The sequence below is a fragment of the Falco punctatus genome, assembly GCF_963210335.1.
Source record: "Falco punctatus genome assembly, chromosome: 1".
Lineage (NCBI taxonomy): Eukaryota > Metazoa > Chordata > Aves > Falconiformes > Falconidae > Falco > Falco punctatus.
Genome location: NC_137580.1, coordinates 17,476,500 through 17,494,479, shown reverse-complemented (window position 1 = coordinate 17,494,479; position 17,980 = coordinate 17,476,500). Strand labels below are relative to the sequence as shown.

At 45.2% G+C, this 17,980-nt stretch overlaps 1 protein-coding gene across 6 annotated transcripts in view; it reads left to right on the top strand.

Moving 5' to 3' along the window:
• Positions 1–17,980, top strand: part of AFF1 (ALF transcription elongation factor 1) — a 121,460-nt gene that overhangs the window by 13,995 nt on the left and 89,485 nt on the right. Inside the window, exon 1 of one of the 6 annotated variants that reach the window (XM_080409391.1) lies at positions 6,777–8,609. The exons of the other annotated variants lie outside the window; for them this stretch is intronic. Within the exon in view, the coding sequence (XP_080265517.1) occupies positions 8,593–8,609 (17 nt within the window). The 5' untranslated portion in view covers positions 6,777–8,592. Of the gene's footprint in view, positions 1–6,776; positions 8,610–17,980 lie in introns of those variants that run through there. 6 annotated transcript variants of the gene reach the window in all.

Sequence of the window (17,980 nt, the reverse complement as noted above, 5' to 3'; positions counted from 1 at the left end):
CTCTAGCCTCACTGTAGCTATGCTGTGTGGGTTAGACCTGGTGAAATCTAAGTGCTTTTCATGGTTTGCCCAGCAAGGATGTGCTGCTGGCAGTCAGCTTTGGTTCTGGAAAGTGCCAAGTTTAAGACGGTGCTATAAAGCAAGCTTATGGAGAAGTGCTTTGCTGAATCAGGGTCAACAGAGAGTTTTGCTGCCTCAGCCCTCTTCAGACTTACCATTGCTTACAGCGCACAGCTTCATTTACCTTGTTAAACTGGTTTTTGTTTACGCTTCTGTGTATGGGTTTCTGAATTTTGCTTGCTTTCTAGCTGTACTTTAGAGGCAGGAGTTTGGGAATGAGATTAATCTATCTCTTTTTCTATGAATATGTGGAGCCCTTGAATTTCTATGTTTTATGGTTGCAACCTGTGATTTATGATAGTGTGATGTATGTATTTGCTATGTGGCTAGTTCCTCGACTACTGGTGGAGCAAGATGCAAGAGTATCAATCCCTTGACAGTTTTGTGGGGGGGTTGGGATTGCCAGAACATAAGCAACTTCTAAGGATTTACCTCTCTGCAGGCATGCAGCCTCTGGTTTTCTGTAGAGGTAGCAAGGAGATGCAAGGAAGAAAGGTGCTGACAGCCAGGGAGGCTGGAGGGGCTGAGAGGTTAGGAGTTGTCCTGCGGGTCTGGGGCAGCAGAGCCTTTGTGGACACAGTCCTTGCCTTCTGACTTGGTGCAGAAGTCTCCTTTGCACATGAAAAAGCTACCCTCGGCTGCTTCAGGCTGGGAATCACAACATCCATTTGCCCCTTTTCACCTCCAAATGTGAAGGACTCCTCAGTGGCAATAAATGGCAGCAGTAAGATGGATCTCTTGTCAACAGAGCTGGGAGAACACATTTTAATTACAGGACAGCAGTGCCTCTTGAAGACTGAAAGTAAGGGGGTGTGTCTGTTCAAAAAACCTGATGCAGTACAGTGCAACGAGATGTTTTGAAAAGCTTTGGCAAGGGCATGAATTTGACCTATTTCTGGGTATAAACAAATACATGTTTTACTTTACAGCAAATATATTTCAGGAAAGCTTGTATGGTGGTGCATCTTGCCCCCTCCCCCAGGCTGTTGCACAGTCTTGGGGAATCCCTCTTAGGCTCCTAGCCTCAGTGTAGTGAGGTGGGCAGTTAAGCATCCCTTGACCATACCAGCAACTCCTGCATGGCTGTGGTGGGGAATGGCACTGACTGTACCAGGAACATTCCTTATCTGAATCGTAACATCCCCTGACAGCCTTGGAGAATTCCTTATCTGAATCAAAACATCTCCTGACAGCCTTGGAACATTCCTTATCTGAATCTGACTGGTACAGTACCACTGTCACTGGAATTTTGAAAATTCCAGTAATTACCAGCTTGGATTGTGGCCAGGACAGAAATTTATTGACTAAAGCCAATCACCTCCAACCCTATAAACAGCAGTCCTAAGTGAGGTCTTTTTGAGCTCTCCTGGACTGCAGCGGGCTGCGACCAGCATCTCCCTCTTCACGGGGTGCCTCTCAGAGCTTGCAGACAGTTTGTGGAGTTAGGAGGACCGTCAGCGTAATCTAAGGACAGAGCCTGGGCTGATACCCCAACTCCTCAAGGCTCAACCCTTTCTCCACTGAGAAATGCAAAGATTTTTGACGTGACTATTTCACTGAACCTTGAGGGTAGCTTTGAAGAGGTATACCTTTGTACAATTTATATATATCTATATACATCTATTCCTTTGTGTCTGCATGCTTGCATGTGTGTGTGAATTGATTTAGGTACCTCATAGCAAGTATAGAATGAATGTTACTATCTTGGATCTGAAATTAAGTTACTGTTGTGATTGCAGTAAATCCTGTTGATCCACTTCATAGATAAGCAGCACTTAATAATTGACTAATTTATTAAATTTTGTGATCAGCCTTGAACTGTGGATAAACCTTAGACATCCTTTAGATATAAACTGTTGTCCAAGTCTGAGACTAAGATTGGATCTAGCCGCACCTAAACTCTATAAATAGAGTTTAGAAAGCAAGGGGGTCCTCTCTGAACCTCGTGACTCAACGGGAGGATTTCCCTTACTCCGTATATTCCTTTAGATACAAACCGTTGCCCAGGTCTGAGACCAAGATTGGATCTAGCCGCACCTAAACTCTATTTATAGAGTTTAGAAAGCAAGGGGGTCCTCTCTGAACCTCGTGACTCAACGGGAAGGTCTCCCTTACCCTTTTACATCTTTAGTCTCTGTGTAAATAATTCCAACCTAATTTTTTAATTTGGTTCTTCTTTGTGTGATTTATCTATGTAATAAGTAATAGTGAACCTTGCCACTGAACTTTGTGAAGTTACACTCCTAAAAATTCATATTAAAACTATTTAGCTAATGCCTTTGATGGTGATTCTTTAAGTGACCTAAACCACTCACAACAGCTTATCGAGCCATGTGTTTAATTATTTTAATATAGCTTGGTATCTATTCCTTCTTTGTTGGTACTCAGTGCTTGATTAATTGTTTCACAATACTGTAAGCTTCTGGGATTTGTCCCACAAACTTAATGGATTATCATACATTTATTAGTATAATGTCAAATTGCAGGTTTTTTCCTCAGTTAAGTGATGCTGTGTTCCCTTTTGAGCAGTCCTTGATTCAGATTCCTTGGATTCTTGCAACAAAAGCTAGGTATTGATTGCTGCTGTTAACGTTGTTGTTCTTTGGTTTATTTTATTTAACACTTCTTGAAAACAAAGATGTGCAAAGATTTCTTTAATAATACTACCCCTATGCATGCCCACCCAAACCCCTAAACAGCATTATAACCAAAAAGACCCAAGAAATTTTATAAATTTTATAGCAGGTGAAGAATTACAGACTTAAAGAATGGCTTCCTCAAGCTTTCTGGAGTTGTGGAAAACTTTCAGGTGCTTTGGGAGGAATAAGTTGAATAGGTGAACTAGGCTGGAGATAAAATACCATGTGCTTGCTTTGAACATCCATGGGTGTGTGAACTGAGGCATGGCAGGTATTGTTATCGGTGAGCAAAGAGATACTGATCTTCCTTCTGTATGAGCGCTGGACCCTGCTGTAGATGCTGTAGGTACCTGTTTTGGCAATGTATCAGCATCTGCACCTTATTGGAAAATGTTGTCGCTTAATGCTTGAAACTTCTGAGTCTTCTTGGGTTTGGGATTTCTTTTTTTTCCCCTCCCTTGTAAATGCCAGCTTCCTTTTGGTCAGCATGTCCAGATATGCGTAGCTATATGGCCAAGTGAGATGGTGCTGTGCACATAAAATACACATAATGTACCCACATCCTATGCTTTACCACTGATGCCTGAGGTCAGTAGTCTGGCATTTTCAGGAGTTCAAAACTAAGAAACATAGCACCCAGGTTGCCTGCACACCCTCGTTTCTTTTTCAGTTGGATTTGCATTTCTATGCGGTATTTAAATCACAAGCTTCATGTCTGGAGAACTCCATTCTCATTCAATGCATAGGTAGATAAGAATGGATCTTCTTTACTTAAAATGCTCATAAATAGCTTAAATACATGTGGAACTAGGATCACCTGCAGGAAGCTTTTCCTGTTAGGTTTTCAGGAAGTGTTTCTTTGGTAATCCTCTTCACCGCATGAACATTTCTGAACTTATCATGAGCTGAAGAGTATGAAAAGCTTATTTTATTGATTCCTTTTGTTTGTGTTTTGCTTAATGGAGACAGTTTCCTTCATTTGCAATACTACTTTCAGGGGCAAGGACCTGAAAAAGGGAAACTTTAATCCCTGATCAGTGAATAAAATAATAAAAAAAAAAGACCAGGTAGGAAAAGCTGCAGTTTGCTCATCTTAAATAGATGTAAGGGAGGGGTCAGCAGCTGACAGGATATATTCTGACAGAAAGCTTTCTTCAGGGAAACACTTATTTGTCTGACTGAAAATGTTCCACAGGAATTTACCAGTTTTCATCAAATCTTCCAACAAAAAAAAAGCGTAATTTTGTTTTAGGGCAACTGGTAAGCCAGAAACCAGAGGTGGGGAACGCAGGGCCTCTCGGCTGTTCCCTTGGTTGTGTGTCTGAAACTTTTAAAAAAACATCAGAATGGTATTTGCTTCATGTGAAACATTTGTGGCATAGGATTTCTGAGGCTTTATTCTAGGTGGGATGTTCAGTGCTCTGCCCTGCCTCTCCTTCCCTAAAAATGGAAAGTGGCTGCCAGGCCAGCTCAGGAATTATGACTTACCTTTGTTAGGAGAAAGCAGGCACCTGCCTGCTTTGGCTTTTTGGGAAACTCCAGTAAGTAAGTGGGATTGTTGGGATGTTATAGAAAATCTGAAAGTAATACAGTGTTGTTGTTCAGTTGATTATCTTCCCTGTTAAATTTTTAACAGAGAGAATGCTCAGTTTAATTTTAAAACTCCTTTTATAACTTCGGCAAACTTGAGATGCTGTTTTCCATACATGATGCTTCCAGTGTTCTTTGCTTTTCCTTTTCCTGAAGAGGTCTTCCGAGGAAAGGAGAAGCCCTGCAATTTAGTAGTAGTATGTCATTAAATCACTGAGAGCACTGCTGGGAAAGTCTAGTCCTGGTGTCCTAGTCTCCCAGTCCTTCCCCGCTTTGATTCCTGATAGTGTTTTTTCCTCTTTTCTAGTAGTTGGCAGGATCTTGATATTCCCCTCCTGTGCTCTGTGATGTTTGGTTTTTTTGTTGGGCTGGTTTTTTTTTTTGGTGTGTGCTAACGTTTCAAATTTGAGTATTGATTTTACTTACAAGCTCTTTTCAGGGAGTATGTGTAGCATGACGTTATGGTGACTTCGTTGATCTTTTTTAACAAGTGAAATTAATCCACTTTTTATTTGAATTCACTGTTAAACCAAACTCAGTGTGACACAAACTGGGGGAAGAGAAGAGACCATTAGGTAAAGAATACCATTTATCAAAATTTAGATGATTTAAGTAAGGTTCAGGTAACAATTTAGTGAGAAAGGCAGGATTTCCCAGGGCCAGTTTGGCCACAAAATGCTGTTCTGTACATACAGCATGGTCCCTAGAAATTGGGAGCTCACAAGCAATGAGGCACCAGAGCTTTGGAGATGAGAAGGCGATGACTTCTGCTGGCTCTGTTGCTCGGGTACTGCCTAATAAAACAGTCTTTCTGCCAAGTGCAGCCGCATACAGGGAGATCTGTAGCACAGTGTCACTGCTACAGGGGCCTGTTGAACCAGCCTGGTGCTTTTCATGGCACTGATGCTCTGGGAAGGGTCTGCCTAGGACCCACTTGGGATAGTGGTGCTACTGCTGCAAGAAGCCCAGCGGAGCTGTGGACTGAGAGGGATGAGGTAGAGGCTTCAGGAACAAGGCCCGAAGAGCTTGTTGTAAACATTAACTCCCTTTCTTCTGTGAGCAGCTGTTTCACTCCCGGGATATGTTTGGCCCAAGGACTAAAAGTGGTTTCTAGGTGGTTCATGGCCATGTCTTGAAAGACTCTGTCATTGTTGCCTGGGTGTAGGTGATACTAACGTTTCTTAATTTTGGAGTGCCTGCCTTTGCAAAAACGACAGCATCCTTTTCATCACAGCATATCTGTGTTTCGGGGGTGTGTAAAAATACAAATTAAAAAAAAATATTAAAAATGCCAGCAGCTATTTCTGAGCTGCAGTTTTATTTGGTCAACCTTTTGATTTATCTGCAGGTTGGCAATCTCTTCAGAGTCTCAGCAGAGGTGTCTGCTGTGTGCTTTGAAGAAATTGATGGTAGGCAGTCCTCACCTGGCAATGTGAAGTGGGGTTAGATTTTTCTTTTACAGTCTCAGAGAGTTGCATAGGCGTTTGTGAGACGAACACTGAAATACAGAAGTTGAATGATGACATGGAGGTTTGTCTCCTGCTGCTGCATTTCTTCACAGTCCTTGTTCTCTTGGGAAGCCTCTGTGCTTCCAGTGCAGGTGCCTTGCCTTGGCACAGCCTTGTGTGCCTTGGATCAATGCCGAAGGCCTTGCCATAAAGCCAACACACTGTTAAACATCAATCCCTTTTCACAATACTGCAATCAAGAAGCACTTGAATAAGTGCTTTTCAAGGAGGAGGGGGTGGAAAACTGCTAGAAACTTTTGCTGCAAACAAAGCATGTTGTTCTGGACTTTTTTTCCTGGAGAAAGCTCAGTTGTTGTGGCAAGTCTGTATTTTCCATCATCTACTTTTCTGCCCGAAAGAGCTGAGTTTTATTTAATCTTCAAGGAGATAACCTGTATGGAAATCTCCAGTCTGAGCTATCTGGACTAAGAAAATTTATGTGATCAGCTGGAGAGGGTTTTTAAAGAGGAAAGCAGCTCTCCCTGTTACTTGTTTATCCCTTTTCCTTAGCCTTGTTTGCCACTGGGAAAGAATGATGTCCATGGGTTAGTATACATGGCGGCAAGTGGAGCTACACTTGTAGATCGTGTCATCTGAGACACTGCTGTACTATAATAAATAACAGAAATTAAGGTAGTGATAGGTCAGATTAATGCCTTGAGAGGGGAAAATGCATTTTGTGGTCAAAAGTGACTGAATACCACAGAGCTGTGTAAAAGCTGGGAGGACAAAAGGAAGCAGAGAGTGTTTTCTGATGTTTTCTTGTCCTTGTTTCCACCTCGCAAATTCTTTCGAACAGTGAAAGTGCTTATATGACCGATTTCTTAGCAGGGGGCGTCCACAGGGGTGGCTTCTGTGAGAAGTGGTAGCACCTCTGGGATAATGTATTTAAGAAGGTGGGGGGGGCGGGGGGGGCGGGGCAGCTGAAGCAAAGCAAAGGCAGCTTCAGCCACGGAATGAAGGAGTGAGAGTGTGTGAGAGCAACTCTGCAGACCCCAAGGTCATTGAGGCAGGAGGTGTCCAGGCACTGGAGCAGAGATTCCCCTGCAGCCCATGGTGAAGCCCAGGGTGAGGCAGGCTGTGCCCCTCAGCCCATGGAGGTCCATGGTGGGGCAGATACCCACCTGCAGCCTGGGGAGGGCCCCGTGTCAGAGCGGGTGGATGCCTGAAGGAGGCTGTGATCCCCTGGGCAGCCTGTGCTGGAGCAGGCTCCTGGGAGGATTTGTGGAGAGAGGAGCCCAGGCTGGGGCAGGTTTGCTGGCAGGGCTTGTGACCTGTGGGGGAACCCATGCTGGGGCAGTCTGCTCCTGAAGGACTGCACCCCATGGCAGGGACCCACGCTGGAGCAGTGTGTGAAGAACTGCAGCCGGTGGGAAGGTCTTACGTTGGAGAAGTTTGTGGAAAACTGTCTCCTGTGGGAGGGACCCCGTGTTGGAGTAGGGGCAGAGTGTGAGGAGCCTCCCCCTGAAGCATTTTTCCTTTTTAGGGCAAAGGAAAAGAGTGGGGAAAACCCCCAAACATTTTCTGATTTGTATTTATGTTTTAAAATTATGTCCTTAAAATTAATATGCTTGTGGAAGCTTTATGTAAATGGGCTTTTAAAGTTGTAATGGGCCAGGAATGGGGTATAAACTCTTCTCCTGGCAACCGCTGAGTACTTTGACACAAGTTGTGCTTTAAAAGAGAGAATGAGGAGTGTAATCTAACTGCAGTGTTGGTAGATATCTCAGCTGTGCATTGCCTGCTGGGAAGAGCCAAAGCGATCTTGGATAAATGTCTGCCTGCTGAATGCCTGGTTAATTACTGGTGGAAAGGAGTTGCAGGAGTAGGTTGTTTTTATAATTGTGCTGAGGAACACCCAGAGCAAGGGCTAGGTATTGCTGCTTTCCGCGTGAGTCTACATGCCATGGTCAGGGCAGGAGCCCAGCAGAAACCGCAGTAGCAACCTGCAGGCTCCTTAACGTGCGGTGTCGAGTGTAGGCACCTGCCTCCTTGCTGCATCTCTGCGGCCGGGTGGGATTCACCTTCACAGCTGGGTTCCTCATTCGGGGTGCAAACCCCCTGGGCCATTTTCTGCTGTTTCTCTGCAAAAACCAGACAGACGGAGAGACGCCCCCGCACGCACCCCGCGGCCCGGGCCCTGCAGGCGCAGCCGCTGACCCCTGCGCGTCCCGCGCCTTCCCGCGCCTCGCCCAATCGCGCAGCTTCCTTGCGCGGGCACCACAGCATATCCTTTTAAGGAGGTTGGGTCGTACCATGAGAGGGTGGGTAAAGAGGGGGTGGATGTGCCGCCTGGCGTGGGTGTGCTGCCGCAAGCCCCGCTCGCAGAAAACAGCGGTGGAATAAAATGGCAGCGGGCCGCGGTGGCGGGCGGTGCTGGCGCCGGCAAGCTGCGAGCCAGCCTTTGGCTTTCCAGCGGCGCTGTGTGCCCCCCCCTCAGTTGAAAGTGCGAGGGCCCCATCACGCTCCCCGGCGGCCGGGAATGCGCGGGGCCGGGGGAGGGCCCGGTGCCCGGATGTCGATCAAAATGAGCGTAGCCCGCCCCTGCGCCGGGCAGCCGGGGCGCGGGGAGCCGGGGCGCGGGAGGCCGCCCTGACACTTCGGAGGGGCCCGTTCGCGGGGACCGGGCAGGGAGGGCAGCCGGCAAATGGAAGAGATCTTGGCAGGGGGGTAGAGCCTGGACAGCTGGGGAAGGAGCTGATGGATAGAGGACGCTTGGCAGCGTAAACTTCACGATGGCTGCCCAGTCGAGGTACGGCATTAAATAACTTTTTTAGTTATTATTTTTATTTTTAATTTCTGTCTGCGGATGCTACCGAGGGCTTTTGCACAGCCTGGTGTTGGTAACGGCAGCCCCTCTCCTTTCCTGGCACGCTTGGCGGCGGGTTTGGCGCCGCGTCCCGGGCAGCCCCTGGCTGGCGCGCCCGCCCCCCGCCGCCGCTTCTCGGCACCAACTTTCTCGTAGCAGGAAAACCAGCGCCTTAACAGCGCCCTGTCAGACCTCCCCCTACCCGGCAAGTTAACAGCTCTTTGAAACTGCTTTTCTTCTCCCTTATGGACTTGGCGATTGTTCGGCTGGGGTTTTGGTGATTTTCTTCCCGCTTGTAACCAGCTCTGGCGTAAACAGGTTTCGGTGGTTGCTTACAGCAGCGTTGTACGAGGCGGTGAATGGTCTGTATGTGGTCGGGCTGGAGGGCTGGCTGCGTAAAATGGAAGCAGGTTGTGTCTGCTTGTGTGCAAATCTGGGAGGGTGGAAAATGGTCGTGGAGTGTGAGGAGGGAGAATGCACTGGAGTTGCTGTCAGGGAGCAAAATTCAAGCGAATAGACCGATCTTGGTTATCCAGCTAGCTGTGTTTTTAAAGAAACGGCTTCTTGCCCGCTCTCAGGGGGGCATCCTGCCTAAAGTGAATTTCACACTCAGCATGGGGGAGGCAGCTTTTCTTAAGGCGTAGTACTTGATGAAGCAGTGCTATTTAAGGTACCTGTTAAATGCTTTTTAGCTTTTACGATGCTTTAATGGGCATCTCAGAAATGCCGAAGAGAGAAACTCCTCTCTTTGCTCTGCAGTCCCACACCAAACAGCCCCCCCCCCTCCCCCGCTCCCCTTTCCTCCAGGCAAAGGGAAAAAAAAAATACATGGTGGTGTATCTTACACAGCAGTTTGGCACTCGCGGTGTGTTTTCACAGTGGTGCTTTTCTGCAGGTTTGAAGCCAAGAGCTGGCTTTAAATTACAGGCTGCAAAATGACAGAGCCCTGAGGTTTGGGAAGGAAGGACGGAAAGATGGATTGCTTCGTTAGTAGCTGAACTCTTCTCTAGCTCTGCTTGCCTGCTCTCTCTGCATGTGGGGAGACTGGGAGTACTTAACAAAGGCAAAGGTTTAATTTTTCAGCTTTTTTTTTTTCTTTCCTTTGTGCAATCACTTATTCGCATGATTTACTGGCCTGCATTATCAGCGCATTGCTCTAATAGGCCTGCCTGCTAAGAGAGGATACAGCATAAATCTTGGCGCTGCTGGCTGGCCTTGAAGCTTGGCTTCACTCCAAGGCCAGGGACATGCTTGATGTCCCAGAGGTCACCCAGCCATTTTCTCGGGTGGCAGGGGGGCACATGGGAGTCAGGTCCCAAGCAGGAGCCCCCCAGCCTGGGCAAACGGGCTGCGAAAGGGCAAGGCTGGCCCTGGAGTCAGTGAACCACATCCCTAACTTGTAAAGGGAATGGTGCGGAGAATCCAGTTTTGTATGTTGAGTGGTCCAAACTGGGAGCGAGGGCTGGATCCATGTAGGGCAGGTGAAAGGACTGTGGCCCACACCTAGTGCTTGAGATGGGCACGGAGACAAGATGTGCACCTGCCATTCTGTGTCCTCCTTTCTCCTCTGTGGGTTCCTTAGCTTTTGCTTTTGTTAGGATGCTGTGAGGTGCCCAAGCTGTAAAGCTGCGTCAGAGCGTTTCAGTGTAGTGAGTAAGAGGGTAACCTCTGTATCCTTGCACATCAGTGTTAAAATCTCTGATTGTTTTTCATTTTAAGACATTTAGAAGAGAGTAGGAGTGAATATGAGGAGCAGAAATTAGTCTCTTGTAGGAGAAGAGGTTACATTTGCTGGAAAGGCTGGTGCTTGTGGTATTTGTGTTTTGGTGGCACAGGTCAGCAGGGGTGACTGTCTCAGTCCAGGAGATTTGTGCTTTGTGGGTGTGTAGAAGCTTTTACTCCACAGTGAAGCATGACTTTATATTTACAATAAATAACTGGAGTTATACTGCGTGGGACTGAGAGGCTGCACGTCTCCAGAACTCATTTGCCAAAACATGACAGAGGGTTTACTTTGCTAGATAGTCGACCAAAGGTGTGGGTGAGCTTTTTGTGTGCCTTTCTCCATTGTAACAAATACGAACAATTTTTGCAAGCTCAGTAAATTACTGTTGAGGTGGGCATGATACAGAGCAGCGTAGCGTTTTGGGTATCGCTCTGTTTGAAGCCTTCGGGCACTCTTCCATCTGCTTGGGTTTGCTATTTCTCAGATGCTGTGTGTTTCAGCTGGTGAAAGGGATGTGACATTTGGGAGGATGCTTGTTTGGTAACAACAAGAAAATCCTGCATCCTTTCTTCAGCTTCAGTGCTGTGATCCTGGGCAGCTCGCCTAGTATTTGGGTTTCCCTGATTTGAAGGGTGGAAGGGGAAGGAAAACAAGGTGATAAAACATGCCTGTTGCTGCTCTTCAGTATTTTAAAAACTATAGTAGTCATGACTGAGAAGTTGATGTGCTAATGGATGCCATGACATTTTTTAAAAGAGTAAATCTTGAGAAATGATTGTGTGGTGAGTTGGGTATGTTTTTGTTTCAGCTGTTTGAGAATGATGAGCTTGTACCAGTGGCTGCTGTAAATAGCTTATATCCAGGCCATTAGGTGGAGAAACCATTGTCCAGTTAGCACTGTTTTGTGTGTAATGTAGATTTTCTTATTATTTTTGTTTCAAGTTGCTAGCTGAGCTGTAGCTTTGCAGCTGTAGCTTTCTATGCACTTGCTTCTGGAACGTGCAGATGATGTGCTGCCTGTAGTGCCCCTGGGCAATAGGGCCTGTGTCAGGTTTTTATGGCATATTCGGGAACATGTGAGTAGAAGCAGAATCGATCTGAATGAGGACGAGTTTACTTTCTTATGAAGCATGACGTGATGTTCATCACGTGCTGTTTGGCTGCTCTGAGGTACGGCAGGACCCCTAGGAGGTGCGTGGGACAGACTGGCACCTGTGCTGTCCGTCGGCTGGTAGCGATCCGTGAGGATATGGCTCCTTAGCTGAGTGCTGGAGCCCATCTCTCTTCTGCTTCCCTCCTCATTAAAAATGTGTGCTCTACTGCAGCGGTCGCAAGCTGAGGATCTTTAGGTGAATAGCTGCCTTATTGAAGATGTAGGCTGCTTTTCTCAGGCTGGTTGGGGTCATTTTAAATCACCTGTAGACCTCATCGATTACGCTTATTTAAAATTGATGGATAAATAAATACTTTGTCGCTGTGGATGCTAAAAATTTCCGATTGTCATGTAACTTGCCTTTTGAAGCGGTCATGACTAGTGTGATTGTGGGTATGCAGAATGAATGCAATTCCCTAATCTTTGCGCATAGGTGAATACAGGAGCATAGTTAGAAGAATGTGAAATCTGAGTATTGTGCTATCACCCCTGCTGGGCTCACCTTGCTCTTTCTCCTGAGTCAGCCCTGCAGGGAAGGATAGTGATGGACAGCAGTCTGGGAAACCCTCGGTTTCCATTCCCTAAAGCCCAGTTGTACCAGCTAAACCCAGAAGAGTGTTGAAACAAGGCTGTACCAATCATTTTGGTAGAAAAAAAAGGTGATGCTGTGCAGAAATAAGATGTGGCCATGTCTGCATTTAAAATGTGGTAAATGCAGCAGAACGGTTTCTGCTAAAGGGAATACCCTGGAGGCTTTTCCCTGGGGAGAAGCTATGCTGAATGATGCAGTTTGATTTTTTTCTATGTCGTTTCACAGCTTTCCAGGCCAGATCTAAAGACACATTTCATAACTTGTTTGCTTCGTGGGTCCTGTTGATACAAGCAAATGTCAGTATTGGTGATGCTGCATTCCAGTCAGCTGATACAGGTGAAGAAGGGCTGAAACAATGTCTTGTTGGAGTCTACCTATCTACTGAAAGCTAAAACGTACTGTGAACCACTGTCGGTTTTGCTTGTACACTGCTACTAGCCCTGCCTGTAGAAATACAACTCCATCTTGTCCAGAGCAGAACGCCTGGCTAATCCATGGCATGTTTTGCGGGCTGCTGGGGATTTTCAGTTCACAGTTCCTTGGACTTTCTGAGCCTGTAGTCTGTTGCATTGGGGCTGGCCTGCAGCTGAAGCTACCCCATGGAGAGGAGATGCTCCCAGGGAAGTGGATTTTTTGAAGTAGGTTTGTTGGGTTTTGGTGTTTTGGGGCTTTTTTGTTTGCGGTGGGGATTCCAGGTTGTAGCAGACTCTTGAAAACTTAGAAACACTATTGTCGTGGTATGCCTGACCTGGTATAGAAGGGAATGTTTCCTTAGATGACATAGTTTTCCTTGGTGTGAATCTGTATTGTGGAGAGAGGCATCTTCTTGCTGCTGTTTATGAGAAAATAATTTGCTAGCTCAACTGCAAGATGCAGCACGAACAGCAGGAAAAAAGCTTTTAATGAACTGCGTAAATTCTCTTCAGTGCTTTCCTTCAGAGCGTAGCCACAGTGAATGATGGCATGAAGCTTTTAAATGCCTTCAAAATATAAGAGGAAAGCTGTCTCAGTGAAGTACATGATGCTACAAAGACATTATTCTTTGTTAGGTGGATGACAGTGAAGTGAGGACAAGTTCTCCAGGGTGGTCCAGAGCACAGAGGCTGGTTTACTGCTTAGCTTGCAAGCAGCTTGGTGAAGGTTACTTTAATGTAGAGATGCCTGAGCCACCCCCAAAAAAAAAAAAAAAAAAAAAAAAAAAGTACTCACCCTGTTCAGGCTTGAATACAATGTGGAGATTCTTTTTTTTTCCCTGCGGTGTGTTAAGAGTAAAAAAAGTACTGGCTATGTTACGTTTTGCAATTTTGACTGCTGCAGTTTGGCTGTATCCATGATAAAATTGAGAAGACACACGTAGCCCTGTCTGGGGTGGAGCAAGTGGCTGGGGCAGATCTCGCTCCAAAATGCGGTGTTATCATAGGTGGATTAATATAGAGCTGCATTGCGCTGGCAGAATGTTTTTATGGGGAACAGAGAAGAGCTACTGCATGTGCTGTGAGCAGATTTTCCACAGTTGCATATTCACAGCCAGTTTGGGGAAGAGAAGTTGCATTCTAGATCTATATAGAAGGAAGCAGCTGTGGGAAGCAGGGAGAGGCAGGGTCCTTCCCACCCGACTTTCCTCTGGACTGTGACGGTTGCTTTGTGCAGAGCCAGCCCCCAGTTCCCTTGTACGTTTCTGAGGTGCACAAATTATTGATCACCTTATTTTACTGCACAGGTTTTTAAAAGTGCACTTCTTTTGCTGCCTTGTTCTTGTAAGAGAAAGGGAGAGGTGGCAGGCAGGGAGAAGAAGCAGGTGTGCAGGCACAAAGCTGCATTTGAGGAGGTGCTCTGTTAATGTTAATACTCTTTTCACCATTGTCAAGCTGAGGTGACCAGGCAGGTTTGAATAGGCAATCTCACAGGTGCCATATGCTTCATGAAGACGTTTGTCTTCTGGGTTAATTGAGGCTTAGATATTGTTTAGAGTGTAGAGCTGTCATTTTTAGTTGTACCAAGTGTTTATTGTACCAGTAACCTGAAGTTTTCCTGTAGTTTGATTTTGCAACGCTGCCTGTCGGGTTAAGAGAAAATAATGTCCCTGCTTTAATGTTTAGAGAAAGTTCCACAAGCCAATTGGTAATGTTTAACCTCAGAGACAACAGTAAAGCTCATTCTCAGAACTCTAAAAAATGTGGGTGTCATTTTTGTACTTAAAAAAAAAAAGAAAAAAGGCAACAAAAAAGCAGCAACAAAGAATAACAAACAACAAAAACACCCCTACGCCCCGATTCACCAAAACTGAAGCAGGAGGAGTACAGCAGAAGCCCTTTGTAAAAAGAAACAGAAGAGCAAACTCACAATATGGTAGTATTTTCATTCTATATGCTTTTTTGCCTAGAATGCTATATACTATCAAAATATATATGTACATATACATACTCTATAAGCAGCAAATGATGTATTCATTGATGCATGAACAACTCCTTCATGGCACAGTGGTACTTAGCAGCTGGTGTGTGTATGTGAGGTATGTGGGAGAGCATGAGTGCATGTGTCTCTTCCCTGAGTGGAGTTATGGGCATTACAGTTCAAAATAGGAGTATCTGCTAGCATCTGAAGTGGAAAGGAATTATTAAAATGCATAGCATTAAAGGGACATTTACATCTGTGGAGAATTGTAGACATGGTAAGAAATTGCTTTGAGTGTTGTGCTTCTGCAGTTTGTTAGATTGTGCTTAAAAAGGTATATGCTGAGGTAATTCATCTTTGCAAGCACAGCTTAGAAAGTCTGTCTCTCATAACTGCTCTGCAGCTGTCTCTCAAGAATCCTTTTCCCCCAGTAGTCTGGTTTGGAAAAATCATCCTAATTTGAAGACGGGGAATATGCTGGCAGTTTAGAAGTGCTTTGATGAAATGCCTGTCTTTTCCCTGTCCCCACCGCCCTCGGCAGAACAAGCTGTTCTAGTAAAAGTTGTTTTCCTGGTGCCAGTAAGCCTGTGGTTCTGCTGAGAACAAGCTGTTGTTGGTCCAGGGGCCTATTTCTTCATACCTTTGCTGAAGTAATGTGTGCTAACAGAAAGATAGCATGGGCTAGCCATGCTGCAGGGCAGGGAGGTTTGCTGGCGTTTGGTTTGTTGGGGGGGGGGGGGGGGGGGTTGGTGGTGGTTTTTTTGTTGTTTTTTTTTTCTTCTAAAGACTTCCTAGCATTGCTATTACCTGGAGGCCCCCATCCCTGGTGGCTGCCATGTCTGTCTGTCACTGCAGCTTCAAGACCTTGTTTACCATGAAAAGTAACGCTGGCATAGCTAAAAGTACAGGTAACAAGTACACTGTGGAGGTGAGATAACTGTGTTGACCACAGCTTGGTGTGAGCTCCATGATGCTGGTGAATAAGGCTGCTTTTTCTGGCATGTGGCTTCTGGGAGGATGGGTATGGGGTGGTGGGTGTAAGCGGTGTTGACTGAAGGGCTTTTCAGGACCTTGGTGCCTCCCTTCTTTGCTGAGACCCTGCAGACCCCTAGTAGTGGCATAGTCTGCTTTGTCTGGCAGTTAACTCTTAATTGGTGAAAGAAAACACCCATCTCTGTCCAGCAGGACCACAATGTTTCCTGTAGTCCACCCTGAAAGTCTCTTCAATTTTACTGAAATGTTACACCCACCTTTTAATGTTGTTTTTAAAGTTACTTCCACACTTGTCTATCTATATATAAATTTTCAAAAGCACTAACCCCCCAAGTGCATAACATAGATAGAAAAATGAAGATGTCTCATGCATAAATCACTGGGTTCATGGTACATGCCTCCTGGAAAAACTAGTTTTTTCCATTACTAGTGCAAAATTGTCTGGCACAAGGAATGCGGTTACTTCTCTGTGCCTGCTGAGTGTCCTTTGGCAAAAATAATTTGTACAGCTACTGTTCCTGTTGTCTAAAGTGTTGTGCCTGCCTTCAGCGTGTGAGCAGGGTGGTTGCATTTGGGGCTGGTACTTGTTTTGGGGGTGCAGGGTGAGGAATGGGGAGAATGGAAAGTAGTCACTAGAAATAAGGTGGTGAGACTTGAGACTGTAATATGTTGTCCCTGGTGATTCTTGTGCTAAACTGTGGTTACTGCCTGAGTTAGCACCTGCGAAATAAAATTCTTCATCGTTCTTGGAGCAGGGTGTTTTGGGGTCAGCCTTCACCGGTGCGGTACCTGGCTGTGGTTTGCTCACTTGTGCCTCTCTTTAGTATTTATTTAGTATTTAGTTGTGGGAAAGTCGAGCACACCTGTAAACTCTGGAGCCACAGCCTGGCTGGCAGTTAATTCTCTGTCTATGCTGCAGGGCGATCTTGGCTGACTGATGCTCATGTTAGTGGTACATCCTGGTCTGGAGAGGGAGCTTTGCTGTCGGATGCTTTCCTGGTGGCTGGCTCTCGTGCAGGCTGATGGGACGCGTACGGCGGGACTAGCAGCAGTGCTTCTCCCTTCAAAAATAGTTTTAAAGCTTTAAGAACGCCAGTTCGGAAGCATGTAGAGTTTATATGTCTTTTTTCTGTGTCTAAGTATATTTTATGTACGTTCATTTTTGAAAGCTCATGATTTTCAACTTGTTGAACAACAGGTTTTCTTTTTTCCTTGTTTTTTGTGTGTCAGAAATGTTTACAAATATCAAGTGTTGGGTTTGATTTTTGGCTTTCTGGTTTAGATATTTCATAACTTTCATTCTGGAAACAAGATGAATGAGTCCCTTAATATTTAAAGGGCATGCGATCACTTTGCTGAGGTATCAGAACACCGTTAACAATCTGTCTGTTTGCAAACCCCTATCCATTTTACGTGGGCTAGTTTCAACAAACTAGTAGTAGGCTTTCTTTGCTTAGCTAGTGTTTGTGACCCTCCTAATAAGAAATGCCTGGTTCTGTGTAATGGACTACAGGAGTAAAAAAAAAAAAAAACTACTGGTCTGGAGCTTAAGAAAATACTTTAACTGCGCAAATTCGGGAGAGACAGGAAGATAGGTAGAATTGTGTTCTGTTCTTTGAGAAAGTCTAACCTGCTTTTAAAAACACCCTAATGATGAGATACAGTCTTCAGAAACATGGGGGATTTTTCCCATTGCATTCTGAGTGAAAAGCAGTTGCCATGTACACTGAGGTGTTGAAAATAATAGACCAGAAAAACTTCCTGAATTGGCTAACTTGGAAAAATTCAGTAACTCAGTGCTTCACCTTTGAAAAAAGACTTTTGGGCATTTAGTGAATAAAGTGCTACAAAGCTTTCTGCTGCAGTTCTCTATTCATAACAAAAGTGCCACCAGTACTCTCAGCCTTTTCTGTTAAAAGTATATGCTGATAAAGGAATACCTGTATGACTTTTTCTCTTCTACATATAGGGAATTTTTAATATCATAAAGCTGTCGGGGTAAAAATGATGTGATATATGAAGGAACTGGCAGAAATTCTTCCCTGCTGAGAAAAGCCAGAGTTTGTAAGTTAGATGGTACCATGTGATCAAGAAATGTCAAGTAAGAAAGCTGAAAGAGAGTATGGATGACACTAATAATGCTGTAAAGGTGTGCCATCTAGCTGTAACAGATGTTAAAGTGTTTTTTTCCCTAAGTTCTCTATGGAAAAAAAACCCCTTATTTTCAGCATATTCAGTGAGTTTCATTTGGGGGGGTAAAGAAAAAGCTTTACTTTCTAGACTTTCTTAGCATGATACCAGTGTTTGTATTGACCAGTTCTGTGGCTTACTAGGGGGCCATTAATAACAACGGCTGAAAGGAAAGTTACTAGCTGAAATTAATCTCTCATGAAAATGAGTATTTCTGAGTATGAAGGTATGCTGAAGGTTTGGTTGTGGGTAGCTACACATTCCAT